The sequence below is a fragment of the Vidua chalybeata genome, chromosome 17 (assembly GCF_026979565.1).
Source record: "Vidua chalybeata isolate OUT-0048 chromosome 17, bVidCha1 merged haplotype, whole genome shotgun sequence".
Taxonomy (NCBI): domain Eukaryota; kingdom Metazoa; phylum Chordata; class Aves; order Passeriformes; family Viduidae; genus Vidua; species Vidua chalybeata.
The window spans coordinates 156,919-174,963 of NC_071546.1; the positions used below are offsets into that span (position 1 = coordinate 156,919).

At 56.6% G+C, this 18,045-nt stretch overlaps 1 protein-coding gene across 2 annotated transcripts; it reads right to left on the reverse strand.

Annotated features, from left to right (window-relative positions):
* Positions 1-946: 946 nt before the first annotated feature.
* Positions 947-17,665, reverse strand: LOC128796577 (sacsin-like). 2 transcript variants are annotated; one of them, XR_008433840.1, is made up of 8 exons: positions 17,571-17,665; positions 15,546-15,633; positions 15,262-15,364; positions 14,862-15,008; positions 13,154-14,486; positions 12,811-12,899; positions 1,535-12,325; positions 947-1,215 (listed from the first exon to the last, which is right to left on the reverse strand). XR_008433840.1 is itself a non-coding variant. In XM_053958376.1 (7 exons), exons 1-7 carry the CDS (start codon positions 17,591-17,593, stop codon positions 2,274-2,276), a joined length of 11,835 nt encoding a protein of 3,944 aa, XP_053814351.1. In that variant the 5' UTR covers positions 17,594-17,665; the 3' UTR covers positions 1,267-2,273. The 2 variants fall into 2 exon arrangements, 1 of the variants encoding a protein (XP_053814351.1); XM_053958376.1 differs by lacking the exon at positions 947-1,215 and having other exon boundaries at positions 1,267-12,325.
* Positions 17,666-18,045: the final 380 nt, after the last annotated feature.

An 18,045-nucleotide genomic window follows, 5' to 3' on the forward strand; every position in this document is an offset into this window, starting at 1 on the left:
CCCCAAAAGTCGGGCTAATGAAGATCACCGAAACAACGAGCAGGTAGATCAGGCAGCAAGAATTGAGGTGTCAAAGATAGACTTAGTTGGCACCATAAGGGGAAGTTGTTCCGGGCTCGATGGGCTCATGATGCCTCAGGTCATCAGGGCAGAGATGCCACCTACAAGTGGGCACGAGACCGAGGGGTGGATCTAACCATGGACAGCATTTCTCAGGTTGTCCATGACTGTGAGACGTGTGCTGCCATCAAACAGGCCAAGCGGGTGAAGCCCCTGTGGTATGGTGGGTGGTGGTCCAAGTACAAGTATGGGGAGGCCTGGCAGATTGACTACATCACACTGCCTCAGACACGCCAAGGCAAGCGCTATGTGCTGACCATGGTGGAAGCCACCACTGGATGGCTGGAGACCTACACTGTGCCTCATGCCACTGCCTGGAACACCATCTTAGGCCTGGAAAAGCAAGTCCTGCGGAGACACGGCACACCTGAGAGAATTGAGTCTGACAACGGCACCCATTTCAAGAACGGCCTTATCAACACCTGGGCCAGAGAACATGGTATCGAAAGGATATATCATATTTCCTATCATGCTCCAGCTGCCAGCAAAGTTGAATGGTGAAACAGACTCCTTAAGACTATCCTGAAGGCACTTGGTGGGGGAACATTTAGAAACTGGGAAATGAACCTGGCAAAAGCAACCTGGATGGTCAACACCCAAGGGTCCATCAATCGAGCTGGTCCTGCCCAGACAGAACCCTTGCACACAGTAGATGGAGATAAAGTCCCTGTGGTACATATGAAAGGTATTTTAGGAAAAACGGTTTGGATTAATCCCACCTCAGGCAAAGACAAACCCATTCGTGGGATTGTTTTTGCTCAAGGACCTGGTTACACTTGGTGGGTAATGCAGAACGATGGGGAAACCCGTTGTGTACCACAGGGAAACCTAGTCTTAAGTGAGAACTGGGTGTAAGATTTCATTGTGATGCAGATGGAAATAGAATAAGGGGTGGATAATGTCCTGGCTTGTAAAATAAGCATATATTCTATTTGCCATCTGTGTTGGGCAGTTTTCTTATCTTTTCCAAGAACAATGTCTCCCTCCGGGGAGATATCTTCTGTTAATGTGCCATTGAATGACTCACTGCATGACTGATAAAGTTACATCATCCCATTGTAAGATGCTCCACCCAGAGGGAGGAGCCAAGCATCCCTACCTGTTGCTGTCAAGCAGGACAGGAACAGAGAACTCCAGCTCAGAAGGCAAAGAAAATGAGCTCTGATTTATTTCAAATGTACCGCTCTATATATAGAGAACATCGAGAAGACTAATTTCATTGGTTGTAGAGTGAAAACATGTCACACCATTGGTGTGCAGTGAATGACGCACACTGGCAGAGCATATCTATAAACAATGTGAATAACAAGATAGATTAGAGAATTATTTACATTCTTTCCCAACTGTTTCCCAGGCTCTTGCCTGGTTAGAAAACCTTTCTCTTTCTCTCTGACTGAGCTGAGAATATCCACACCTACCTGCATAAAATCAGCATTTCTTGAGACAGCAACTCAGCCTCAGCCTCTTCACTCATCAGGGTGTCAGGTTTCTGACTCTATCAGTAGTTTTGTTTGCACTAATTACATTTTTTAAATTTAGTTTTTTCCTAGTAAAGAACTGTTATTCCCATTCCCATATCTTTGCCTGAGAGCCTTTTTATTTTGAAATTGTGGTAATTTGGAGGGAGGGGGTTTACCTTTTCCATTTCATGGGAGGCCCTTGCCTTCCTTCACAGACTCCTGTCTTTTCAAACAAAGACACCCGTGGGATTTTTATCACATTTTCTTCTCCTTTTCAGTCAAAGAGGGGAAGTAATGGAGTGGCTCAGTGAGCACCTGGCTAGCCAAAATTGACCAACCACAGTTCTCCAAACTCCTTCATCACCACCTCCATCTTCAACACCCATTGCCCACGTCTTCTTCATGTCCCTGACTCCACTGTCAGTGAAGGGTTTTCCAGCATTGCAGCATTTATTTTGCACTTTATTTACTGCACACTCAAGACATGCCAATGGCACAGGCAACTCTGTGATGTCCAGTGGTCTGGGCCCTTGTCTGCCACCAAAACTCCCCTGCCAGGGCTGGACAGTCTGGAATTGCCTGTGGCAGGTCTGTGGCAAGTCCATGGCAAGTCCACAGCAGGTCCATGGTGAGTCTCTGATGGGCGCCTGATGGTCCTTTGGCCCAGGTGCCGTGCGCCTTGGTAGGGATCTATCACTTTCTGCCCACATGGTCCTTCAGTATTACTAGCACTTTTTGTGCCCGCTTCAGGAACTCCTCCTCATCCACGCTGGGGAAGGCCTCACTGGGGGTCATGGGAAAGGGATGGTAACTCGGGTACTGTGTGGCCTTGCCGTCCATACCACACTCACGCAACCACTGCACGTCCAGGACAAGGCCCCTCAGCTCCGGCTCCTCCACCTCCAGCCTTTGGGCCATACCCATCAGCCCCCTGTGGCCCGCAAAAGCTTCACCACGACAAAGCACGGCTGCCACCAGTGCCTTCTCCAGGGCCTGGTGCACTTTGAAGAGCACCCAGTTGGGGCAGCAGTGCCGGATGTCATTGCGGGCTGCCTGCAGGTCACTCGTGGCCTGACACAGCCAACGCAGGGCCTCAGGGACAGATGGAGTCAGGGCCATAAACTCCTCACTGCTCAGCCAGGAGCCACAGCCTCCCTGTCTGTGGTGCCGGGCAGCACTCACAGGTTTGTATTGGACCAACACCTTTGGCCCCCTGACACCATGCAGAGGCCTCAAGGTTGGCAGGCTGGGATCCTTCCATGGACCAGCTTCAGCCTCCTCCTGCAGCCTTTTCTCTGGCTCTGGTGCAGCACCGACCAGTGCCACGTTGTTTGCCTCTAGAACCAAGGCCACGTCCTGTGGCTCCTGGCAGACCAGCATTTCACGCAGCACAGACAAAGCCTGTGCCTCCAGCTGCCCACCCAGGATGTTATTTATCTCCTGTGCCAGTGTCTCCACGACCCTCAGCTGCTGCCAGTTCAGCACCATCTCTGCATGCCGGATGTAGAGGAGCCGCTGAGCACCACCAGAAGGGCACACATAGATAACTTGTGACTGGGAGCTGCCCTCCACCTTTGCCCCACTGTGCACCAGCACAGTGCAGATGTCCTTGCAGCACTGCACTTTCACCTGCTCCACTGCAAAGCCACCATCCCCCTCCATTCCCATCATAGCCTCGGGGGTCTGCCACTGCAGCAGGGACTCCAGCCCCAGCCTAAACCACGGGGATACCAGCAGGGTCTGGAGACGCCTCTGCGCAGCGCACTGAGAGCCATAATGACATGGCTGTGGACCACCCTCCTCCAGCTGCTTCTCTGTCACCTCTGAGAGTGCCCGCGGCCGCAGGTGTGGTGGCAGCCTTTGCAGTAGCCACCTGACATTACACCCAGACACTGGCAGCGCAGCCATGAACACAAAGGTCTTCTCTAGGGCCCGAGCGGTCTCTGAGGGCACACAGTCATTAAAGCACAGTCTGTGGGATGGCTCCAGGCAGTCAGCAGCGCTCAGCAGGTACAGCTCAGCCACAGCAGAGCAATCGGGAGGCTCCGATTCTTCCCGCAGCAGCCGGAAGAAATGCTGTGTGGCCAGCAGGACTGTCTTCTTCTGGCTACTGGAAAGGGTTCCACTGCCATGGCTCTCCTGGTAGATTTGGGCCAGGACTTGGCTGTAGTGAGTCAGTGTGGGGACCAGGACGACACCAAGGTGTTGCAGGAGATCTCCAAAGGCAGCTGCGTGGGGGTGAGGCGTGAGGAGGTAGGGGTAAAAGTCAGCCTCTTCCGGGAGTGATGTCACCACCTGCCGTGGCCTGGCTATGTCCCATGACTTGGCCAGCACCACGGGCAGCTCAGAGAGGTGCTCTGCATCCACCTCCTTCAGATGGGTCTGCAGGAAGCTGTACATGCTCTGGAGCACCCTGGCCCGTGTGCTTACCTGCAGTTCTGTTGAGCAGGCTGCCCTGCACACATGCTCCAGGTTGGCCACCACCAGGGCAGTGGGAATCTCTACAAGGACTTCCATGGCCTTCAAAGACCTCTCCTCAAGTTCAAGGGATTCTGGCAGGATGGTGGCTGATGTCCACAGGAGCTCAGCCACATTTTTGCAGTAGGAAACACTGCCTTTCAGAGCCACGGCCTTAATGCAGTCTGCAAAAGGAGGGTGGAGGTTCATCAAGTTTGGGGGGATATCCAGTGGAGGCAGGAATTGGATTGAGGCAATTTTCCTCAGGAAATTTTCCTCAGGATTTTCCAACAGGATTGCAAGTTGCTTGAGCATCTCCTGCTGTCGCTCCAGCAGTTCTGCAGCATGGCATGTAGCCTGAGTGGCTTCACGCTCTATCTCCTCAGCCAGCGCCACAAAATCCTCTACAGAGAGGCTGGTGCGGACACCTGCCTTAAGGAAGAAATCCACAATTACTATGGAGTTTAAAGGTAGCTTATTCAAGAAAGTTTTAGGCACAAAGCGGTTTTGGAGCCTCAGGGTGTGGAAGGAGGGCATGTCATGGTAGAAGTAGGAGGCCAGGCGCAGTGTTCTGTGGGCATCTGGTATAAAGGCCACCTTCCGAAAAGCTGCCATGATGGCGTCCATGCTCTGAGTGGAACAGATGGGTTGCAGGACAAAGAACAAGCGTACAGCTTCCATGAGGTCTTGCTGTGTGAGCTGGGACAGCCGGGGAAGTACCACAGTAATGAAAAGCTTTTGGTCATCTGTGAACTCCCACTTCAAACACTTGGCCAGCCATTCATGGTCCTGGCTTGGTGTGAGAAGCAGCATGTCTTTGTCCAAGTCATACAGGGTTTGGGCACTTGAGGGCACTTGCAGGAACTGTCTGCGGAGTAACAGCACCTTGCGGTAGGGAGCCACAGCGACATAGCCCCCCCCAAACTTCTGGAAGAGAGGCAGATACCGGAGCTGCTCCAGTCCACGTGAATCCAGCTTTCCCTCCTGGACAAACCTTAGCAGGGCTGACACGTCCTGCTCCCCTAAATCCCCCCAGCAGAGATCAGCTCTTGTGTCTGCCAGATGGGCCACTACAGCCCTGGGATCTGTGACCTGCAGTGCCCACGGCTTCAGGCAACAGTAGGCAAAACTCCAGGGCAGCAGGGACTGCTGGAGCACAGGGACGCCCAGTTTGTGCAACACCTTTTCCACTTTAGAGTGACACTCAAAAAGAACCTTGGAGAGGGAGGATAGTGGCAGTAGGTGCTTCGAGTCTGTCTTACTCCCCTGAATAGGCAGCACTGCCATATTATGGAGATGATCCATGAATGACTTCATGTCCATGTTTGAAGTCTTGGAGGGGACCATCCTGTCAAAGAAGGTCCACAGCCCCTTGAGCCACTTTTCCCCCTCTGCGGTCCACTCCAGCTGACACAATACCTCCTGGATGAGTGGTGTGGCCTCTGGGAGGTCAAGCTCCTTCACAAAGCAAGCTGGGATCCATTCAGAAATACACTCTTGGGCAAAACGGTGGCTGTGCTTGGGGAACAGGTGGGCAAAGGAGTTCTTGAAGACAGGGTGGTGGATGCTGAAAGCATTCAGAAGACCATCTTCTGTGGCCAGCAAGGGCAGGCCTTCCAGGTCTGCCTTGTCCCCATCCTTGTGAGTACCTTGGGAGTGCCTGTTCCATCCTGTTAAGTATTGCAGCAGGTAGAAGCAGCTCTTTGGGGTCCTCAGGGGTGTCTCAGCCAGCTTGCAGGGCACAGGCAGAGCCAGGGCCTTGAGGAAGCGCTGGAGAGAGGCTGGCCCTAAGACCACAGCGTTCACCTGGGCTTCAATGAACTCCTCACGGATCTGCTGCAGGTGGGTGAATGCTGGAACCAGTTTCATGTTCAGTTGCTGCAGCACTTCCTGGACTTCTGGCTGAGGCTTCTCCTTGAGGAAGTATGGCTCTGTTAGCATGTCCCCTCCACCTGGAGATGCCCAGGTTATTGTCACCGTGTCAGATGACTTCCTGTGGTACACAGGCACCAGGGGCAGTCGTGCATGACTGATCTGCTTGTAGACCTCTCTCACCATGTCCTGGAAGATAGGTAAGACCCTTTTCATAACAGGGAAAAACTGGAGGAAGTGGGAGTCCAGGTGCTGCTGGTAGAGTTTCAGGGACTTATACTGGAGCTTTTCCGGCTCCAGGGCTTTCCACTGCCTGGTGAGAAAGTAACAGTATAGTGGAACCACCAAGCGCCGGAGCAAGAAGTCATTCCAGGTTGCCCCTGTGCCACCTTTGTCCCAGTGGAGACTGCACCTGGCCGCATCCACAGAGAAGTTAGCATTGATGTGCACAGGCAGCCCAGTGATCAAGGGCAGTGGGAGGGTGCAGAAGGCTCTGCCCGTGACTCGGTTCAAAGGCTCCAGGCGGGCAGCCACAGCTCCATAGGGCAGCCATTTAAGCACCGGAAACTCCTCAGCCCCACCCTGCACCCCAGTTTGGGAGATCACCCTCCACAAATTTGTGGTCTTGGCCCTGCTATTTTTGACTTTCATGGTATAGGAGAGAGGGGTGGGGCTGTTCCCATCCATGGCTTTGCTTAATCTTGCTTGAACCTCCTGTCTCAACTTTGCATCATCCTCCGTGAGCTCTGTGGTCACCTGCAGCTTCTCCACCAACTCTTTCCCATCTGGGGGGATCTCAGAGAAGATGACGGTGTGTACATGCCGGAGGAAGAGCACCAAGTCCTCACCTTCCTTAGCCAGTGTTTCTTCCATGTTCTTGAGGTCTTGGTCTCGCACCACCATGTTAGACACCCTGGACTTGGCAGCCTCAGCTGCAGTGCGGAGCGGCAGCCGGAAAAGGACGCCTTGTTTCAGGTTGAAGAAGGATGGTAGGAAGGTGTCATAAATGTCTGGAAAATTCTTCTTGAAGTCAGTGTCAACAGCAAACATGCTACCAGGCTTCGCAGTTGTGGCCGTGGGCATGTAGTAGAGATGGGGATCAGAGACACACAGGGTACTGTCTCCGGTCAGGAAGGCTGGGCAGTCAGTAAAATGGTAGACAGTGTTGAAGCCAAGGCCATATTTGCCTGTGACATCCTGCTGGTCTTGCTTGCCACCCACCCCCAGATGCTGAATGCCTTCAATGTCCTGCTCCCGGAAGGGGCGGTCGTTGTAGATGCAGAGGGCAGGGCCCTGCAGGATGTTCCATTTCTCACTAAAAGTGGCCTTCGCTGGGTGCTGCCGGTGGTCCCACACAAAGTGCACAAGCCCCGCACCAGCATCATCTGCATTCTGGAGTACCTCCTTCACCATATCAGGAGCGGACTTAGAGTACTCCTTCAAGATGTTCTTCAGTCGTGTTGGCAAATCTTCGTGGGCACCAAATGGCTGTGCCCAGAGGCTCAGGTGATCAGTGATGAGTTCACTCCTCTCCAGTGCTCGGTGGCGTGTGGTGGCCACCCCACAGCGCAGGGCTGCATCTCGGGACAGCTGTTTATGGCACAGCAGGACATCTCTGTCCAATGGCATCCATGGTGCATCATTGAAGTAGAGCTTGTCCCATGGGTGCAAAATGCCCTCCTCATCAGGCAGAAAGAGTTGCTGGGTCTGGCAGGCATCTGGCTGGGTGCCATCTTCCATCAAGCCACAAGACACCAGCCGCAGGGCCAGATCCAGCTCCGCAGCAGGCAGCGGCTTTCCAGCATGTGTCTTTGCCAGGGTGCAGAGCACTCGGGCATAATCATCCCAGGTGAACGTGTGGCGCAGCCCCACACACTCCCAGAGCTCTCTGTAGGGCTTGTACTGCTCTTGGAGCTGATGAAGGTATGGGGCAGCCTCAAATGACAGTGTCTCGGCCACAGCTGTGACTGGCACAAAATGGGAGCCCATCAAGATGAAGGGCTCCCTGGGGTCCACTGCAGAAGCCACCTCATCCCAGCTGGAGTGATGTTCCCAGAGCAGCATGTTCAGCTGCTTGTAGCAGCAGTTGGTGCTGTACTGCAGGGTCTCCAAAGGGAGAGTGTTGGAGAAATGTCTGAGTGCCCACAGCTGCTCAAGGACCTGAGCTGATGGTATCTGCCGGTCCAGCCCCAAGAAGGATGCTACCTCCTCAGAGAGGCTGAAGTTTTCCCCCAGCATTTTAGGAGCCAAGATAGGCTGGATGAGTCCCACTAGTGGCTCATGGAGGTGATGGTAGAGCTGGGCAGCTGGCAGCAGCACAGGCTCACCATTGCGTAGTACAGCAGGGAGGAAGGGCACAGTCTGAAAAGTGGCCTGCAGGGTGTCATTTCTTCTCTTCTTCACTGCATCCTGAAGTAACTCGAGGATGCAAGCAGCCCTCTGGCAGCTCTGGGCACAATTCTTGGTCCAGAGAAGCTGCACGGTCTTTGCCCTCTCCAGCAGCTCTGGCAGGGCTATGGTGTCCTTCACCATGCCCAGCCTCTCTAGTTGGCTTAGTCTCTCCAGGGAAAGGAAGGCATTCCCAGTGGGGAAGCGCCCATCCTCAGGGCTGTATAAAGGGGCAGCGCGACCTCTGGGATGCACGAGGTGATTGATGAACTGCAGGTGGCCATGAGGGGTGACAGGGATGCAAGGCACTGTCTGCAGCACTTTGTCCACATCCTCATGAGACATATCCAGCGCATGGAGCAGCAGCAGGTTCCGGTCAGCATCAGGGAGATTTTCCAAGTTGGGAAGCACAAGCTCACAGAGAAAGCGGTTCCAGTCATAGGTTCCAGCATCCAGCACCTTCCCAAGGCCCTCCTGCACCTTCCCAGGCAAGGCCACAGCCAACAGGGGACGGGGCACGGTGATGGCAAAGACTCGCTGCGCCACAGTACCCAGCTTATGGTGTCTCTCCACAGTCTGGTGCAGGAAGCAGGCGTCCTGCAGTGAACACCAGGAGTGGCCATCAGAAAAGAGCCTTGGGCTACTCCTGGCTGCCACAGCCTGGTAGAAACCAGTCACAGCCTCTGTAAAGGGGTAACGGGCAGTGCTAATGTCTGGCCAGAAGAGATGATACTCATAGTTCTTCAACTCGCCTGCCTCGTGCATGGCACGGAGATGGTCCAGTGCCTGGAGCCAGGCCATCAGCACAGCATTGTGGAGCAGCACCCGGTTCCACTTGCCCCGCTCTGCCGTGTCCCACAGCCCCTTGCGATTTGAGAGGATACTGAAGGCCCCATGCAGGTGGACTGGCAGCCCTGAGATGATTGGCATGGGAAGGTGGCAGAAAACTTGCCCCTTCTCAGCATCCAGACGTGGCACCCACTTGCCATCTTTGGCTGGGGCAAGAGGAAGGGCCACACCAGCCATGGGAAGTGGAGGATGAAGTCCTGCCTGTGTGTTCTGGTGAAACAGTTCCAGCAACTCCCCATCACCCTGACACACCAAAACCAGGTAATGCCACATTGTCCTGGATTCCTCCTCACAGGCTGAGAGCTGCTCAATGGCTGCCCAACTTGGGGGATCCCCAGGGGCCCCCAAGTCTCGGATCTCCTTTCGCTGCAGCGTGGCCAGAGGCATGGTATCCTCTGCAGAAGTGGCTGTGTCCAGCAGCATCTCCAGGGATAGCTCCCTCACGTGCTTCAGGAAGAGCAGCAGGAGCCTGTTAGAGCGAAGGAAAGCAGCCCCAAGGGACTGGATGCGCTCTGTACCAAAGGCCTCAGAGCAAATCTGCGATGTCACAGCTTCCTCTTCAGTGCGAAAAGGCAAGCGGAAAAGGCTCCCTGGAAAGGGTCCTGGCTCAGGCAGACAGCAGCCAAAGATTCCATGGTAGGGCTGAAACTGTTCAGCAAAGACACGGAGGATGCGTGGCCGGCTGGAGAAGTCCAGGCGGATGCCAGGGGAGCCGGCCCTGGGGATGTGCTTGCCCAGATGGGTGCCATTGGGATCAAAGATGAGCAGTGTCTCCCCACTCAGCACTGCTGGCACATCCGTGACACGGTAGACAGAGCTGAAGCCCAGACCAAAGTGCCCAATCCGGCCTGCCTGGCCCTCCTTTGTGGCAGCCCCAATCCGGGTGATGTTCTGGAGGTCATCCTCTGTGAACAGGGCATTGTTGTAGGCCCAGAGGGCTGGGCCATGGCAGGCAGCCATGCCTGGGTCTAGCAGCCCAGAGGTGGCCTTTCTGCGGCACCGCAGGTCCAGAAGGAAGCGGCACACGGTAGCGCTGGCATCCTCTGCATTCTGGACCATCTCTGTGAAGAGGTCGCCCTCCTCGCCGTATTCCCGGAGGATGTTGCGGAGGCGTAGGGTGATGGGCTCTGAGGGGCCACAGGCTGTGAATGGCTCTGGGCCCAGCACCTGCGTGCTGAGACACTCCGTGCCCAGGAACATGGCTGTGCTGGAAGGCACTGCCTCGTGCACCACCTCTTGAACATCCTCCTCTTCCTCCAGCTCCATGTCCAGGTACACAGCAGAGGCAGCTGGACGGAGGGCAAAGCCTGAGCCCTGTGGGATCCTCACAGGAACTGGCACAGTGCCCTTGCCCTTGTGGCCCCGTCTCTTCAGCCACTCTAGGACAGCTACAACCACCTGCAACTCTGTGGCAGTGCCCGCTCTGGAGCCGCGCCTGTCTATGTCCTGCCCCAGGGAGCGCAGGGCTGACACCGCCCTCTCCTCACTCACCCCGTCCACCACCCCCCAAGCCCTGAAGAGGCAGCTGTAGGGCAGGAAGTCAGGGGGCACTCGGGGCACCAGCAGCCCCAGCTCCAGCTTCTCAGGATAGCCCAGTACTGCATCACGTGGCAGGACAAGCCCAGACTCAGTCCACACAACGGCACCATCTGGGGCAGTCCCAAAGGCCTTCAGGTTTTCCTGCATGTGCCAGTAGATAGGCTGGAGAGCGGGACCCACCTCATCCATGTCCCTGCGCCCCGCCAGCTTTCTCAGCTGCTCCCACACTCTCTCTGGCGGTGGGGTCTGACTCAGCCCCAGCTTCTTCTCTGCCTCTGGCACAAAGGCGTCAGTCAGGGGCATGGCAAGCCCAACCAGGGATTGGTACTGCATGGATCGCAGCTCCCGGGGGGGCAGGAAGGGCTGCCCAAGCTCTCCTGTGCACTTGGAGTGAGGTACCCATGGCAGGGCCTGGAGCTGCCTGAGCTCTGCAGCGCTGAAGCCATCCAGTGCCTTGGGGTGGTTGCAGACTGTGATCAGTGCCTCAGCCCTGTCCAAAGCTGCCGTGCCACCCTGACTGACTTTTGCTGCAGCTGCCAGGATGTCTGAGGGCAGCAGGCACCCCTCACCATGCCGCAAGCCCACGGCCCTCAAGGCACGTAGGACGGACGGAGTGTGGAAGGCAGCAGGAGGAAAGCGCTCGGGTCCCAGCAGGGCCTGCAAGGTGCTGTCACAGGGGTCATAGAGGTCTTGCGGGCATGCGGGGCCATCAGGGGTCTCCAGGAAGGCCAGCTTGCTGCAGGCCTGCCGGAGTGGGGAGCTCTGTGCAAAGACAGTGTCTCCGTGCTGCAGTACCCAGAGCAGCAGAGCCTGTGTCTCAGCCACTCGCCCCACATATGCGCCTTGGGCCACAGCTCTGATGGCTTTCAGCATCACGCAGGCTGCACTGATGAAGGGCCTCTGGAGCCTCCCGAGTAGCCGCCGGTCAGCTTCATCCCGGCACCGCAACACGGCCTCCGGCAGCACCACGTCTTGGGGCAGCTCCAGCTCTGGCTCCAGCGCCAGGGTGGCAGCAGCTGGCACCAGCTCTGAGGGCTGTGGGGTGGCCAGGCAGGGCAGTGGCAGAAAGAGGGGCAGAGCAGCCAGAGTGGCCATGTCCTGCTTTGTCAGGGATGGGACGTCTGCCAGGTAGAGCCGGAGGATGAGCACATCTGCATCAGGAAGCGAGGCCATGCGGGAGGCCAGTGCTGCAGCCCCCTGCCTGCCCAGGGCCCGCAGGGCATTGAGGGGGGATGGAGGCAGGACATAGCGGGACAGGGAGCGGTGCCACGCGCTTGGTGGCACCACAGGGCAACCCAGGACCTCCAGCACAGAGGCCACAGCAAGTGGCAGGAGCTGGTCCTCCCACACCTGGAAGATAAGACTGGATTCAGGTATCAGTGGAGCCAGATGGACAGTGGGGGCATCCAGTGAGGACAGGGCTATGAGAGGAAGTCCCTCCAGAGGGCCCAAGTCATCCATGTGGTGGGCCAGAAATTGCCACAGGGCTGGGAACCAGGAGGCTGGGGGCTGGGGGGGGCCTTGGGCTGGGCACCATGTCACTGGGGTTGAAGACTGGGATGTCCAGGTGGGGGGCAGAGCCAAGAGCAGGGTCTGTACAGTCACAGCTGGATCCAGCAGAACCAGGTTGGGGAAGAGACCTGTGTACAAGAGGCAGAGGCTGGACTAGAAACATGTGGGACCTGGGATATGGCAGGGGGACACAGGATGGGGGAAAAAGAACCTGCAGGGGATGGGTGGCCCCCATATGGGATGTGGGAGGACCTGGGCTCTGGGGGGGTGGTGTATACCCTTAGTAGGAGCACAGAGAATCCAGTAACCCCAGATGGATGGGGATATAAGAAAGAGATATGGGAGGTAAAAAGGTGTTAGGGGAACCAGTATTGGGGCGCACAGAGATCTTCAGATGAGGAACACAGTGAGACCCAGGACCCAAGGGAGCACAGAGGGGACAGAGGAATGTGGGAAGAACAGCAAGGACATGGATCTCCAGAGAGACAGGGAAGTACAGGGAGATACTGGGGCTGCAGAATAACCCAGGGCGTAGAAGGTTGCCTGGGGATGTTGGGATTTAGGGGGGGCAACCAGGGGACATAAAAGTGGTCCAGAGACTCCCATCTCTTACCCTCCTTGGCAATGCCTCGCAGGAGGCTCTCTAAGCCTGGCTCCAGGTCTGAGGGCAGGAAGGACCCGGCCAAGGCAGGTAGGAGCTCCCTGTGGGAACAAACAGACATGCTGGGAGACCAGAAGGGCAATGGGGAGCAGCTTTCTGGGCACCTGCCTCAGCTCCCCCTTGGTTACACTAGGTGAGAGAAGGAGGGCAGTGAGGAGCCCAAATGTCCAGGGACAAATATCCAGGTCTGGCCATGCCTCCTGTTCCCAATTCAAGAGCAAGAGCTGTGACTGCGGGCAACTGTCTGTCCTGCCCACTCTGCAAGGAACGAAGCTGCCGGGGTCCGCGGGCTCACCTGGGGCAGTCAGATGTGTCCATGTAGACAACGGCTGACGCAGTTCCAAAGGCCACGAAGGTTCCGTCGGCGCGAGGCAGAAGAGGGAGGCCCCAGAGCTCAGCATGGCAGCCATCCCCGGCCACGTAGCGCAGCAGGGAGAGGCGGCCGGCAGCCGGGAGCTCTGCGGCCCCGTGGTGCCGCAGCACCTCCCGCACGTGTCCCGCCGTGGCCTCCCGCAGACCCTTCGGCATCCCCAAAGTCAGCGCCCTCCACACGTGGGGTGGGACCTCAGCCACCGGCTCCCCAGCGGCCACCAGCAAGGCCTGAATCGCCTGCCGTGTGGCTGCATCACCCACAGCCTCTGGCAGCAGCACAGCCTCGAGGGCCCGCAGCCGCCCCGCTGCCCCGTCTGCGGCCGGCAGCAAGACGGGGGCAGCCGCCAGCTCCTGGCACACACGGCTCATCAGGCTGTGGATACGGCCAGAGCTCGGCGTGCACTCGGGGTCTGGCCACAGGCTGTAGGCATCTGCACCGGGCAGAGCCACGGCCATGGCAGCCAAGTGGCTGTAGACCCGGGGCAGGAGGTCGAGCAGCAGAAGAGCATTCCAGCGGGCATCTTCCTCACCCTCCTCACCCTCCTGGGGCCAGCGGAGGTGGCGGCGATCATCAGAGAGGGCAAAGGGAGCGCTGGCATGGACGGGCAGCCCTGTGGCTGTCTCATCAGTGGCTGGCAGTGGCAGGAAGCAGCAGAGCCGCCCTTGGCAGGCCCCGTGGAGGGGGTGTGCCAGGCTCAGCTCAGGGCAGCACCCCAGCCGTGTGCCCAGAGCCACGACTGGCCCCTCAGTGGCCCTGCCTGTGGCCACCAGCCACTCGCTGCCAGTACTCACGCTATCCCTGTGCAGGGCCACCAGGCACCACGCCAGACTCAGCCCCTCATCCCCCAATGGCACCAGGACAGGGAGAGGCTGAGGGCATGCTGCAAGTGTTCCCATGAGTGTCTGGACCCCGTCAGGGGCCACACGGTGCAGGGCCACGCGGCGGACATGGCGGAGGAAGAGGAGGGCAAGAGGGGCCTCTGTGAGGAAAGTCTGCATGAGGTTGCAGATGCGCTCAGCATTGGAGACCCCTGCAGCGATTTCTGAGGGTTGCTGGCGAAGGGGGAAGCGGAAGAGGGTGCCCTGGGCTGAGGCACGGTGCTGTCCCACAGCTTCCAGCCCAGCCCAGAAGGGCTCGAAAAGGCCAGGAAGGTCCTGGGCTTCGGAGATGTCCCAGCGCTTGCCAGCACCAGGCAGCACCTGGCATTCGGGGTCCAGCACCCCCAAGTATGGGGGGCTCAGCACACCTGGTAGGTCTGGAGACACGGGAACCGTAAGGCCACAGAGATGACATGGACACCACTGCCTTCCCAGATCATCCCAACCCATCAATGCCCAGCCAATGGCCTCAGGTTTATCCCCATGGTGCCTCCCATAATCCAAAGCTTAATCCCAATTCACCAGTCCTCCCTCAGTTTGTCCCCCTAGCCCTGCTCTCCATTGCCAGCCAGCCTCCCTCCAGCCTCCTGATGCTTCAGGTTTCCAGCTTCAGGTTTCCTCACTCTGGACACAGCCCTCCATTTGGCACACCCCCAGTGCCCCCCAGTTCCCCCCAGCACCTGTAGTTCAGTGCCTCCAGTAAAACCCAGATCCCCAGTTCAGTCCCAGCTGAGGCTCCCAGTGCCACTCACCGGTGAGGTGGTAGACAGAGGTGAAGCCCAAGCCAAAGCGCCCCACGCTGTGGGGATCCTCCCGCTTGTGTGACACCCCTGGGCGCTGAATCCCTGTCCAGTCCCGGGGCGACATCACATCGTCATTGTAGGCCAACAGAGCTGGGCCTGGTCAGCACCATCCATGGGTAAAGGGGGAATTGGGACACGGAGCAGGAATTGTCATTCACACTCAGTGTTCCCACAAGCTCCAGTCCCACAAAACTCCCCTCACTAGCACTGAGGCCTCCCAGTAACCTCAGTGTCCCCAGCACATCCCAGAACCCCTCACCAGTTCCAGTTCCCTCAGTCCCTCCCAGCACCAGCCAGTGCCACCCCAGGGCTTCATCTGGTTTCTCCCAGTGCCCGCAGTGCCTCTCACCCTGGGTGCCCTCCAGGCCCCCTCCGGTGATGTTGAATTCCCGCTCGTCAGACACAAACACGACCTCGTTAGCGCCAGCATCGTCTGCATTCTGCACCAGCTCCTGGAATTAGACACCAGTGCCTGGTCACCTGGGCCCTCCAGGCCCTGAGAAGAGCATCAGCCCTCTCTCCCAGCTGGGCACCAAGGACCTGGGGCTGGTGCTGGACAGGGACCAGCCCCACTGCCTGCAGTAACTCTGCCCCGCTGGGCAGGAGATCGCGGATGGGTGATGGGGATCTGACCTTGAGGATCTGCCCTCTGTCCGGGTACTTCTGCAGGATGCTGTGCAGGTAGTCAAGGAAGCTGGGTGCCCGCTGGCAGAAGGTCTCTCTGTAAAGCAGAGAGAGGGAGAGAAGGTGTGAGGAATGCTCTGTAACCAAGATGCCCATGTTCTCCTTGGATCCCGCAGGATGTGCCTCTCTTTGGAAAGGGTCAAGGACCCCATCTCCTTCCAGGACCCCCTGAAACAACCACCTCCAAGGATGACAACTCCACTTCCCCAGACCCCTATCTCTTCCTGGGATGCTCCAGTGCACTGGTTTTGGCTGGGATGGAGTTAATTTTCTTCCCAGAAGTGTGTCCAGGGCTACATTCAGGATTTAGCATGAAAACAGTGTTGGTTGCACACTGATGTTTGAGTTGCAGCCCAGTCAAGGACTTTTCAGTATCCCATGCTCTGCCAGCAAGGGGGAGCATGGCCAGGAGACCTGACCCCAGCTGGCCAGAGGGATATTCCAGATCACAGAACCTCCTGCCCAGTACAGAAACTGGAAGGGGGTTGGCCAGGAGCCACCGATCACTGCTGTGGGATGGGTGGGGCACTGGTCAGTGGGGCATGAGTAACTATTGGGCTTTACTGGTTTCTCTTGGGTTTTATTCCATTCTCTCTCCTTTTCATTACTATTAGTAGCAGCTGTAACATCAATATATTTAGCTTTGTTTCAATTATTAAACTGTTCTTGTGTCAGTTCAGAGGTTTTACCTTTTCTTTTTGATTCTGCCGTACTGGGAACAGCAAGTGGCTTTATGGTATGAGCTGCGGGCAGCTCAACTGTCCTGAGGGTTTAGGTAACCACAGAGTACAGGGAAGGGGAAGGGGAAAGGCTACGCTGGAAGATTTGTCTCATGGCTTGGCTCTCGCAGGAGAAATCCTAAGGTGTAATTATTGACAGTTCCCACTGGATGGCTCCCGAAGCCCATCGGGGACGGCAATGCTGAGCACAGCCGGCAACTTCGATTCAGCTCCAGCCGTTCTCTCGTACCACAGCCCCGTGTTACCAACCACAACAGAATGATAACCTTAGTCCAGAGCCAGGGAGGATGAACATTCCCACGGGATCACACACACCAGGAAGGGTTTTTATAAAATGCACCTGAGTGCACGGGCAGGAACTCCAAGAGCAAACTATGACCCACAGCTGTTAAATAAATACGAGAGATGCTCACAACAACTTTGTTTTAACACACTCTGCTCAGATCTGTTGTTATTTCAACTCTTTGTGCCCCAGTTGAGCACCAAGGACTGTTGTGGTTTAACCCTAGCCAGGAACTCAGTCCCATGCAGCTGCTTGCTGCTCTGGTGAGATGGGGGAGAGAATCCAGAAAAGGTAAAACCCGTGAGTGAAGATAAGAATAGTTAAATAACTGAAACTAGACTAAATATATTGACATTACTGCTGCTACTACTATTAAGAATAGTAATGGGAAGGAGAGAGAACAGAATAAAACCTGAGAGAAACCAGCAGTGCCCAGTAGTCACTCATCACCCACTGACCAATGCCCAGCCTGTTCCCCAGTAGTGATCGGTGGCTCCTGGCCAACCCCCTCCCAGTTTCTGTACTGGGCAAGAGGTTCTGTGGTCTGGAATATCCCTCTGGCCAGTTTGGGTTGGGTCTCCTGGCCATGCTCCCCCCTGATGGCAGAGCATGGGACACTGAAAAGTCCTTGACTTGGAGTGAGCTCGATGGGGCTCCAACTCAGCGTGTTACAAACGTTGTTCTCACTTTGAATCCCAAACACAGCACTGGAGCAGCTTCTGGGGAGAAAATTATCTTTCCCAGTCAAAACCAAGACATCCAGCAGCTCCCAAAAACCCTTCCTGTGAGCCCTGACCGCTGCAGTCCTCACCTCCCTCAGTCACCCTTCAGTTCTCCCCAGCACCCCTTGAGCCCCCTGGCCCACCAACAGCCCCCTGTGACCCCCAGAACACTCCAGCCATGCCCTGTCTCCCCCCACAAACCCCCAGTGACGCCCCCAGATCCACTTACGCCTTAGGCTGCTTGAGGGCCATGGTGGGCACTGCGGGGGACCCCTGCCCACTCCTGGAGCTGGAGCCGGAGCTGGAGCTGGAGCTGCTGCTGCTGCCCGGTGCCGCAGTGCGCTGCCGGCGCTCGGAGCTCCGCTCCGCCCCCTGCTCCGCCTCCCTGGTGCCGCCTCCCGGACCGGGAGTTTCGATTCCCCGTTGCACACACTCATTCGGAGAAATGTGCTTTTTTCTCTTTTTTCTTTTTTTTTTTTTTTTTTTTTTTTTTTTTTTTTCAAAAATAGGGGCGGGGAGCAAGGAGGCATGAAAGGAGGCGAGGAGGACCAGGGCGGGAACTTGCCTATGGGGCAGGGATATGGGAAAGTGGATACGTGGATGGGGTATGGGAATACATGGGTGTTGGATAATATTTTTTTAGATTTAGAGATGGGGTAACTGAGACGTGTTTTAAAAACTTTTATTCCATTTTCAGTCGCATG

Coding starts and splice junctions, on each gene's coding strand:
- LOC128796577 (XM_053958376.1), bottom strand. CDS start 17,593: ATGGCCCTCAAGCAGCCTAAGGC. Junction 15,365..15,545: donor ACAGAGGGCAGATCCTCAAG/GTCAGATCCCCA, acceptor GTCTAATTCCAG/GAGCTGGTGCAGAATGCAGA. Junction 14,487..14,861: donor CTCTGTCTACCACCTCACCG/GTGAGTGGCACT, acceptor CCGTGTCTCCAG/ACCTACCAGGTGTGCTGAGC.